Source organism: Lissotriton vulgaris, unplaced genomic scaffold (genome assembly GCF_964263255.1).
Source record: "Lissotriton vulgaris unplaced genomic scaffold, aLisVul1.2 SCAFFOLD_1118, whole genome shotgun sequence".
NCBI lineage: Eukaryota > Metazoa > Chordata > Amphibia > Caudata > Salamandridae > Lissotriton > Lissotriton vulgaris.
This window is the reverse complement of record NW_028242591.1, coordinates 584,731-596,682: the sequence shown is the minus strand read 5'-3', so window position 1 is coordinate 596,682 and position 11,952 is coordinate 584,731. Positions and strand designations below refer to the sequence as shown.

Below are 11,952 nucleotides of genomic sequence, written 5' to 3'. Positions count from 1 at the left end.
CCGCCGTTTGTAGTCTTTGTGCTACCTTGTGTGTGCGGAGACCTGTCTCGAGAGAAGTAGAGAATAGTAGGATGATGCTCCAGCAACATCTTGATGATCTGATGAATATCGATATAGACCTAGATTCAGATTAATGTGAGTTTGGGTTATTGCCTACGTAATGGCAAAAGGAGGGTCTGAGGTTCTGTAAAATTCTGTTCTGTCTCGTGAGGTTATGGTTCTGTCACGATTTTGGTGATGTTGTACCGTATTTAGTGAGTGGGGCTAATATGGAGCGTATTTAGTGAGTGCGGATAATATGGAGTGAATTTGTCGCGTTAACTAGCGAGTTCATTACATATTCAGAGACTTTGTTTCGAATATGGGTTCCATTTTGTCCGTGCCTCCATTTTGTGTTGCCATCACGTAGGCCCGTGGGACCGTGGAGGTAACTGAACGAACAAAGTCGCATGGGCTTCGTTGTTCATACAATTATTAACTAGGCCTTCTCTTGACTTTAAGGTGAACTGTAAGAAACGGACCCCTTCATTTGAAAACGACCTCGCTAAGCCAATTTCCTTGGTTGATCGTTGTCTGTGATTGCCAATCAATGTTCAGGACATCGTAAACTTTTAGGTTCTTTACACATGCTTTATCTTGCTTGCTATCTGTCATTGTTTCTTTTCTATGCTCTTTCATTACATGCATTGTGCTTTCAATTAAGGGTTTGTCCGGCTTGTGGAGATTGGATTTGAGACATTCCTAATAATTAACTTGTGGGTTGGGGCAATGTAAACTGAGGATTTTGCTATGTGATACTTTGTTTGAGAATGTACCTTATTGGCTAGAATTTTGCGCAGTGGGTGTGCATTCGTAATGTGAATTTTGGCATAAAAAGGGATGTCTTGCCTTACAAAATTGAACAGTCTCCTGAGTTGTACACCGTGTTGTATTTCTAGGACTTCTGTTACTAGCTGCAGCTAATAAATTTGGTCTCTGACGCCACCCAGAAGTATTCCGTGTCTCTGTATACCAAGACAGGTGAATCCGAAGACTTTGGGCGTGCCCCTGGCGCCGCTGGGTTTAAAAACCCGGTTCTTCACATGATGAAAGGAATTCCACTTTGGAAGGAACCCAAGGTTTCTGGGAGGTAGAAACCTAAAGGTCTTGTGGAACACTGGTCAGGTGACTTGTGATGTGGATTTCCTACAGAGCAAAACATACCAGTCGCAAAGAAGGATAAAACCTGACTTATATCACATGATGATGGGAAATGAATGTTCTACCCTACATTCACCTTACAAATCTAACATTCCTCCAATCCCTACTGTCAATTCTAAATTCACAAAATGGTAACTTTGAAGCCTGAAGGCATAATTGGATTACAAAATGATTTCTGAAACAGGTACACAGTTAAAGAGTATTCTGCCTAAATGGCTTTTTTACGGATATAGACATGAAATAATTATACACACTAAAAGACTAGTCCTCTAAATTGCAATTAAAAAAAAGCTAGCAAAGTTGATTTCTTTCATTTTTCACCTTTGGTTTTTCATAGATCTGCCTTTGAGCTTCAAACGAACAGTGGTCTTGTGATTAACAAAAGCATGACCACCCAAAACAATAACCAAAGTATCAAATATCCATGCCAGACATGTATGCTAATGCACTTATGCTAAGCTAAACAATCAGTACAGCCTCAAAAACCAAACAACAAAAGACAGTTCTGTGAGTGAAGAAATTAAGAATTTATTAATCAGATATTTGTAAAGAAAGATTGTTCCAATCAAGCAACACAGACCGACGTAGGGGTTAGTTACCTAGGCTTCCTTTGGTGGCAAATATGTGATGGTTGGCAGTATCTTAGATCAACACCTGCCATTTTAGTTCAGAACTGAACACAAATCAATTCCAGCCATTTTGTTGGAACATCCAGTGCAAGCCTTTGACAATGCAGTATGAGATCTCATGCAGAAGTCTATATTGGCTTTTTTATGTTTGTTATTTCACTGGAATCTGTACCAAACTGTGGCTTCTTCTATCAACAACAAATGAGTAGTCCAATTTACAAATACCTAAATAACTAAGTTATAGCAGTCGCCAATTGCATGTAGAAGGGCCCCCACAAAAATTCAACAGCATGAAGGCACTTCATTTTTGAACAATATCACATCCTGTGTTCATAAACCTTACTTAACTTTAAATCCTTTCAGTAACAATAGGACAGGATAACCATAACGAATGTAAAAAAAGTAAAAATATAGCATCGTACAATAGCTCATTTATGTTTACGGAACCTGCTGGTTAAGAATTTTTGCGGTGATTTCCATCAAGTCAAAACAAGAACAGTGCCCACTCTATTGATGCTAAAATATTAGGGAAGGTGCATTAATATACATAGAGTGAGTGAACTTTCAAGCAAGGCAAAAAATTTCTCTTTTGAAATCAAATTAACAGAATATAGCGGGAAATAATTATCTGCGCAGTACAGTTCTAATTTGATATGTCTTCGGTTTCATTGCCAAGCCATTCACTGGTGTGAGGTCCAACCTCTCTTGTTGATGAGGTTCTAACTTCAGCCGTTGAAGAACGGTGGCAAGCATGAGGAATATTTCATTACGAGCGACATCCTCTCCTAGGCACATCCGCACTCCCATTCCAAACATTAGAACACTTTCCTGGAGGCTCCGATTGAGTTGCCCATCTTTATCGAGGAAGCGTTCTGGCAGAAAGGAGTCCGGATTCTTCCATATTGATCTGGAGAAAAATAACAACAAATAGCAGCAATGTGGGCACCAAAAGACGTTTACTATGTTCAATACAATTGCACTACACATATAGAGTTACATATACTTTGCTAAAAATGTGTATACATCTATAATTGAATGAACGAATATGACCTGAAAAGATTTCTGCTGTTAGTATAAAGTTAACAGGTTCTTGGTTATAAATGAGGCATGCATCTGGATGTATGACACAATCAAGCATGCTTTTACAAGGCTGGCAATACAACACACACATTGTTACCACACAGCCCTTTACCATGCAAGTCATTACAAAGTCTTTCCTTAGGGAACACAGGACTTTGGATTAGTATTTATTACTATTCCAACTCCAGTCTGTGTAAAAGTAGAGAAGGTATTGGATTTAAAATTCAACAACACATTCCCTAATGCAAGTCATTGTTAATGACATGCTTGGTATTGGAGCACATGGTAACAACGCATTCATTGATTATATTGAATGCATTGCAATGATACTGCGTAATTAAAGGCTGTTTCCCCATGCACCTTTTCAAAGCATTTACGTGCTTTGTGCATCCTCTTTGCAGCCTGTCATATGATGCATATTCAGTCATCTATCATGTAGGCTATATAGATAATCAGGCTTGGGGAACCAGCAGCTTGTCCCTTATGTTATATTGGTCTAGTTACATGAATGAGAAGCTTAACGAACAACAAACTAATACACTGCTCCTATACTTCAGAAACAGATGTCAATTTGATAATTAATTAACACAAAGACTAGTGCCATGTGGACAAAGATAAAATGTTTTATTTGTGACAAGTGGTGTCTGTGACATCAACGAGAATGAACCACATAACCTACAGTTCTAGTACAGAATTCATTTTATTGAAGCTTATATGGCATTGTATTTTGGAGTATTAATGGTTGATGTTCCAGTGATCACCTGCAATCTGTTTGGTTGAATGGAATATTTATTCTAAAATTTAAAGCAAACAAGAGTTTCACTAATACATATCAGGCCAGCACATGTTTTGCATATAGCACCTGTAGGATAATGGATTATTAGTATGTGGGGGTATTCCCCTTCAGCTAGTAATAATATCACAATCACTAATAGGTCAAGTCAAGTCTCCAAAAATGAGTGCTTGCTCAACCCTTGGTAGCTTTTCAAATGGGCAGTTAGGCTTAATTTAGGAGACAGGTATGTGTACAGCATTTAATGGCACCAAAAAAGTAAAGAAGTAAAAGACACAACAAAATAAAAATCCAACACCAATTTATAAAAATATCGAATATTTTTTCTTTAAAATGACACCAAAAAGACAAAATCCAATGTAGTAAACTGGAGATATGAATTTTTAAAGGCGAAATCAAAGATTGCTCATTCTAGAGCCAAAAAGCTTAAAGCGCCACTCACAGCTATCTGGTCATGCTGCATCGGGAAAAAGTAAAGCTTTTATGCCAACGGCAATCAACCACAGTTCAGATAGGCTGAGTGCTAGGTCCAGGTTAAAAGTTTACCTCCTGGCTTAATCTTTTTCTTGGAGGGTTTATCTCGGCAACAGGCTCCTTAGTGGGTCCTCAGGCTTCTTTGATCTAAAGTTAGATTTGACGATGGCGGCCTACTGCAGCATGATGCCTCGGTGAGATTCTGAAAGTCTTTGTCCTCGATGGCGAGGAGCTACGGAGCTTTCAGCGGGACAAACCTGCGCAGTCAGGCCGATTTGTGAATCCACAATGGCATCTTGGCTTTCAACACTGAGCCAGTCTCCTCCCAGAGCTTTTCTGCAAAACTTTTCAGAGAGTTTCTAAACTTTGAAATCTTGAAGTTTCTTGATTCCTTTGGGGAAAATAGGTGTCCACTAGCTCAGTCAGTCCAAGGGTTCAGAGTTTCTGGATCACCTCTTGGGGACTAGGACTCAATTCCTCACAATGCACCTGCACAGACCAGGAAGAATTCGGTTGGGGTGATCCTTTCTTTGGGCTTGCAGATGGCTTATTCCAGCTCTATTTTTCCTGTTGCTGATCAGGAGTCCACTCCTTTTCCTTTAAGTCAGGCCTTTTCGTTTCTTTGTGGAGCCTTGCGAGGGCAGCAGGTGCAGCCCTTTTGAGTACAAGCCTTCTGTGGTGTAAACCAGGGGCCAGCGGGGCCCTGCCCTGCCAGGCAGTGTTCTGAGGATCCTGCAGCTTTCCTATATTTATCCTCCATCCTGGCCTGGCAAAAGGGGGGGAGGGCACCCCAACCAATAGAGGTAAAGGTCCCTCTGCTATGACAACTTCCTGTGAAGTGTGGCATATCTTTGACCCAGAATGCATTGCTATCCAAAAATCAAAATCGAGAAAATCTCCCCTTGGTGTGTGTGTGTCCATCTGTGTAACCCAACCAAAAGGTGTGGCTATCAACTCACTACACTCCCCTTCCAGCCCTTCTCTTAATCAAATGGGGGGCTCCCAAACAGCTGGGGAATTTTCAAAGTGGGGACTCTCTTCCTCTCCCTGGCTTCGCCTGATTACACACTCTCCCCCACCAAATGGCTGTATTGTTTTTGAGAGACAAAGGAGTACGGTATAAATGGGGTCATTCATTCTGCTTGGTCTTTGCATAGCTGGGCGAGAACCGGGCAGTGCGCACACCCCAGGAGGCAGCAGAGATTCTAGGCCTAGAACTCGATCAGGAGTCCTCGACTCAACAGACACTCTCTCAGCTGCCTTCCTGAGAATCACGTCACAAACGGCACTCAAGAAATCATTTGAAACAACAGGTAAGCAAGCCAACAAAGACTGAAAGCATCAAAGAATGTTCAGTCCTGCTAAAACTAATCACAGAGCAACATCGATCCCTGTAAGGAGAGGCTGACTGACGGTGCTTTGTGTGTCCATCGAGGCCAGTAGAAGGGGACAAGCCGGCTCCCCTTGGGACGTGCCACACCTCAGTCAACATTAGCTGGTAGTGGCGGGGGCTGCGGACCTCCCCACTCTTCTTAAGAACACTGATGCGGACGACAAATGACATGGATCCTCACTACAAAACTGCACGTTTTGCACCTGTTGGTGCCACTGTTTTATTATTTGTTAATATTAGTACGTTAGCAAAATGTATTCATACTGAGCGCCTAGCCACACTGACACCTCCACAAATTTTTTAGGGTATGGGGTTCTAGGCCGCTGCGCACAGGACTCAGACAGCTATGTCACTCTCCCAGGGACATGGTGCGCATAGTTAGCTTGAACGGGAGGGGCCTAAACTCGACAATCAAAAGAATAGCACTTCTAATCCAGCTTAGAGCAGCCCAATGTGACATATGACTCATCTCCTGAAAAAGGATTGGAGCAGAATGCGCTCTAGATGGTTTGATCGCCAATTCTGGGCTTCGGTCCAGGGGCAAAAAGAGGGGGTTGCAATCCTGGTGGCACACATTTTCAAGGAAATCATTAGCGTGCAATCTGAGATTGCAGGACAATTGATAGCCCTATGTGTGTCCCTCTCCAAACACACATTTACAATAGCCTCGATCTATGTCCCTAATGATCACCAGTAGCCATTTCTATCCTAGGCAATTGGCACTATACTTACATTGCCTGACACCAACCTAGTGATAGGGGCAATTTTAACCTGGTACCAGATGCCTCTATAGATAGAACTCCCGTGCGACCAGGGAATACAGGGATGTTTACCCCACAGGGAACATGTTGGCTTGCAGAGGTGGGGTTGACAGATATATGGCGGTCAGTTCACCCGACTACACAGTCCTACTCCTTTTTTTCAGCTGCACACCAATCCTTTGCTAGAATTGACTACCTCTTCATTTCACCCCACTATGTCCAAGAGTAACACAGGCCACTATCGATGTGGCATCCCTGTTGGATCAAGCCCCCTTTCAGCTGGACCTACAGCCCCCGACCTTACACATGGGTGTAAATCGTGGAGTCTCAATCCGAAATTGCTATTGTATGATGCAGCGATCAAGGAGGTGGGGAAAGCCATAGTAGACGACCCAGCAATTAACGATACTCCACACACAACATTAGCAATGCTCTGGGAGAATCTAAAGGCAGTTATTAGGGGCACGTATATAGCGATAGTAGCTAGACTCAACAAGGAACGTGCAATAAAACGTGCAGCCTAGAAGGCACAGTAAAAGAGTTGGAGGGGGCTCACCAACACACAGGCTCACATGACACTAGAAGTCAAATGGCCGTAGTGTGAAAACAGCTTTATAGCACTTGATATGGATACTGCAAAGTATGCCTTGTTACGAACGTGACAGAAATATTATGTGGGGGGAAAAAGGCAGGGAAGTTGCTGGCACACAGATTGCGAACACAGGTGTACTCTAGGCACGTGCAGGACCTAATAGACATAGACCAGAAACACATCACTAGAGACGAGGAGTTTTGTCGGTTTTATGCACAATTATATGGAGCGGATGCGAAATCCCCAGAAGATTGCATTCCTTACATTGCACACGCCCCCATAACAACATTGCAGGACCCCTCCACAACACCCTTGGAGAAAGACATAACAGAGCGGGAGGTGATGTATGCGATAGGGAGACTCCAGCTAGAAGAGCCAGAGCAGGATGGATTCGCAGCGGCCTTTTATAAACAGTATGCATCCCTGCTGTCCCTGGTGATCGCCCGGCTGTACAACACATTAGTGAGTCTGGGGTGCTTACGGAATTAATGCGCACGGCAATAATAACCGTATTGCCAAAGACCGAGAAGGACCCTCAACACTGTGCGTTCTACCGCCCCATATCACTTCTAAATGTGGATGGCAAGATATTCACAGTGATATTGGCATGCAGACTGGGTAGATAGATGCTGGGGCTGATCGAGCCTGAACAGTCCGGCTATATACCTGGCCCCACTTGCAGGGACAACACCAAGCGACTCTTCCATTTGCCAAATAAAACCCGGCTTTCCCAAAAACCAACTTCATTTCTATCAATTGATGCCGAAAAGGCCTTTGATCATATCCATTGGCTATTCTTGTGAGCAGTGAGGCAGTGGACCTCTGCACTGGATTCTGACGGTGGATCTGGGCTGGATATGCGAAACCGAAAGCAATGGTCAAGGTAAACCATGCACAAACCCCGACCTTTCCCATCTCCAGGGGGGCTCGCTAGGGCTGTCCGCTCTTGCTACTTCTATTCGCGCTCTATATGGGGCCCTTGGCCGAGTGCATCCGACAATACCCACTAAGGAGGGAGTCGGGGTGGGAGGCCAATCCCATAAAATAGCCCTATACGTAGATGATGTTTTGTTGACCATCACAAACCAACGTCAATCACTGCCCCCGCTCCTTGAGGAATTCACAGCATTTGGTGCGGTCTCTGACTTTAAGGTGAATACTGCCAAGTCCCAAGCACTTAATATCACTATCCCGCATGACAAGCAACTACTGTTGGCATCAGACTTTCTTTTCCTATGGGCGCAACGGGGAATCCAGTATTTGGGAATTCACATACTCCCTACCATAGAAGGCTCAGTGAAGCAAAACTACTCAGAACTAGTATTAAAGACGGTGAGATCCCTTATCCAGTCCTAGCATGGGGATCCAATCTCCTGGTTAAGATGCATAGCAGTGGTTAAAATGACTCTGTTGCCAAAAATCTTCTATCTTATGCAGGTACTGCCATGGATGCCACCCACACCCACTTTAAAATAGCTACAAGTTGCCCTTGAGGCCTTCATGTGGGTGGGTAAGCGGGTTCAGACGGCGAAAGAGCAGACCTATCTACCAATGGGCAAGGGAGGGTTGGGCATTCAGAATCTGGCAAGATATTGCCAATCTACACAACTGCGCTACATGGTGGATTGGCAATACCAAAGGGGATGATGGAAGGAGTGTTGAACAATGCAATCAATCACCCCAGTCAACTGATCTGGGTTTAATCCATCATCATTCTTTAGCTCACTCCGCCACCCCAGTTCAGACATGGCCATATACAAATCAGTCTGACCCCATGCCTCATGGAAACAGTGCAGCCTGAACTGCCCAGTCATGTCTTCCCTGGACCAGAAACAAGCATCCTAGGACCGGTTTCTGGATAATCAGCCGTCATCAGCCAAGCTAGCTTGAATCCAGTGGCAACGTGAGCAAGGGAGCCACGTCTGGGCATACCCTGCAAACTTAGGGCAAACTAAGCAATACCAAAGAGAATGATGGACGGAGTGTTGAACAATGAAAGCACTCACCCCCAGTCAACTGATCTGGGTTTAATCCATCATCATCCTTTAGCTCACTCCGCCACTCCAGTTCAGATATGGCCATATGCAAATCAGTCTGACCCTGTGCCTCATAGAAACAGTGCAGCCCAAACTGCCAAGCCATGTCTTGCCTGGACCGGAAACTAGCATCCTGGAACCGGTTTCTGGCTAATCAGCCGTCATCAGCCAGGCTAGCTTGAATCCAGTGGAAAAGTGAGCAAGGGACCCACAACTAGGCATACCCTGCCGACTTAGGGTAAACTATGCAATACCAAAGGGGATGATGGACGGAGTGAGCGGAGTGAGCTAAAGAATAATGATGGATTAAACCCAGATTAGTTGACTGGGGGTGAGTGCCTGCAATGTTCAACACTCCGTCCATTACACAAACAAAAACAAAAGAAGGAGCCAACACGTGTATCGGAGTAGGACCCGTGTCCACAGCTTCTTTGTCAGGGCGCAGTAGATACAATTTTTTATAAGCAATACTTTTCCTAATGGTTATAAATCAATCAATATAATGCAGCAAAACAGGGGGCTCAATCTCGAATTTCAATCAAAATGAGAATATCATCTGTAGGGGACTTGGAATTTAGTATGTATGATTACATATGTTAATATAAAAGGGTCAGAAAAATAATTATTGGCTGCGGAAAGACTCAACACCAGTGTACAGGGTGAATCCAGAATAGAAAGTCGAATCTAAGATGCATGTCAAGGGAATAAAATCACAAAGCCCTTTAGAAAAGATTTTTGTTATTCTTGGTCTCATTACTACCCTCAATATGGCGCCCGTTTTCCCGACCGCTCGTCATGCAGGTCTGCAGTTCATGCCTTTGCATACATCGAAGCTCAGGTGAACATAGTCTTGATGAGCCTACGTATATATTTTCAGGCAGACGAGTGAGCCGTTAGCGGTTCGTGGTGTTTGCAGATACACCGAAGGTTGAGGAAACTTACTACCCTTTTTCGGGTAAGAGCACACTGGGGAGGGTAGGACAGGCGTTGGCACTTACCCGTATACTTGAGGGTCTGTCAGTTATTCTTGTAACTTCAGATATGCATTTTTTGTCTCGGCTGCTATCATGAAGTAATACTGACTCCTACTGAGCTTACCGCCAGGAGTCGAGCACGGTGTGCTGCATTTTAGCTTCACCGCCGGTCTTATCCTAGTAAGTACACAGGATGTCCCGATACTTCGACTGGCATTTAGCTCCTTCTATGAGTCGGGATGCCTTATACTTTGCCCCTTTTTTGTGCAGTACACTAGGACATTTTCGAACTATGTAGTGTTTGAACCTCGCATGGAATACTGGGATTGGTGACTGGACATTCGTCCCGTAAGTGGTTTATTAAGGGTAAGCAGGATTTCACTGCTGGTAGCCTGAGAAGGAGGCGCATTTTCCGTATTTGTCACTCTATACCCTATAGTGCTCACGTTTCCCTCTATTCACTAGAGTTTTACGGTTTCCAATAGCATATATTTAGGCTGCTACGATCTGAGGCCTATGATTGTTTACGTGTGTGAGCCCCTGACCCTGGGTCTACATGATAGGACGCACCTAGAGTTTAGCCATGTTTAGATTCAGATTTCTCTCTCCTGACAGATTTTTCTATATATTGGATTGGTTTTGAAAGTTTTTCTTCTGTTCACAGACCAGGCTATCCATTGATGTAAGTGACTTCAGTGCACTCAGTATGGCCTGCTAGAGATTCTATTCCTGAAAGGCAACTTGCCCTGTATCTCTGAAATAATTGCGAAGTATTTGGTATGTTTTTATCTACACTTTTTATGTATACTTTGGTCTGACACTGGGTATTCACATGAGCTTCTACCTTTCACGGGGTTTAGGTATTTCTTATCTTTTCTATAGGGCTTTGTGATTTTATTCCCTTGACATGCATCTTAGATTCGACTTTATAAGCACTTTTTATTCTGGATTCACCCTGTACAATGGTGTTGGGTCTTTCCACAGCCAATAATTATAGTTCTGAACGTTTTATAATAACATATGTAATCATACATACAATGTTCCATTGTCCCCTAGAGATGATATTCTCATTTTGATTGAAGTTCGAGATTGGGCCCCCTGTTTTGCTGCATCATATTGATTGATTTTTAACCATTAAGGAATGTTTTGCTTATAAAGAATTGTATCTACTGTGCCCTGACGAACGAACTGTGGACACAGGTCCTACTCCGAAACGCGCGTTGGCGCCTTCTTTTGTTGTTTGTGTAATTTTTTGTATCACTATTATTTTGATGCCTTGTAAAGTTTGCCTTTTTGTTGTTTAGTTGTGTATGGTATGTTTGATGCTTGTGAGGATGTGTGGTGCTATTAGAAGGATGAATGAAATGTATGGATACATTCTTGTTTTGGGGCTCACTGTATATATGAAATATGTATATTGATGAACTGTATATATATGTAAAATGAACAATTGGATGACACCATTGTGCAATGAATGTACTTTTCTTGTAATAAAATAAAAGAAAATAATGTTTATAAAATAATTTTTGTTTTGGGACAATGTTGATGTTCATTAAATGAAGGATATATTACCTATGTATTATTGTGTTACCCAGGAGAGGTATTTGTACTTGTGCTAGTTTGTCTAGTTTGTTCCCAGCCTCCCTCTCCTGGTATCTTTAGAATTCAGGGACCCTCTACTGTTAATTGAGCACACAGGAGAAAGCTTTGATACGATGGCAGGAGGCCAACTGCAAGAGAATCCGAGACTTGCTTGACGTGAGAGGCCTGTTGGACTTTAAAGCGGTCTGTCAAGATTTTGGGCTCCCAGACTCAGAATATTGGTATTATCCAGCAATCCGACACTGGGTGACACTTCCTGATATTAGGCCTTATGCCAGCAGACGATTGACCCTGTTTGAACGCTGTTTTTTGTCCAGAAAGGACGACTCCCGCATCGTGTACGACAAATATTCCTTTCTAAACACCGAGACCTCCCCTTTACAAACAAAGGCTAGGAAGAGGTGGGAGCTAGAATGCG

At 43.2% G+C, this 11,952-nt stretch overlaps 1 protein-coding gene across 1 annotated transcript in view; it reads right to left on the bottom strand.

The window, feature by feature from the left end:
* Nucleotides 1-1,706: 1,706 nt before the first annotated feature.
* The window catches only part of LOC147668898 (cytochrome P450 1A4-like), a 233,194-nt gene continuing 222,948 nt past the window's right edge, over nt 1,707-11,952 (bottom strand). The window contains exon 7 of the mRNA XM_086948370.1: nt 1,707-2,736. Within this exon, the coding sequence (XP_086804496.1) occupies nt 2,454-2,736 (283 nt within the window). The 3' untranslated portion in view covers nt 1,707-2,453. The remainder of the gene's footprint in view (nt 2,737-11,952) is intronic.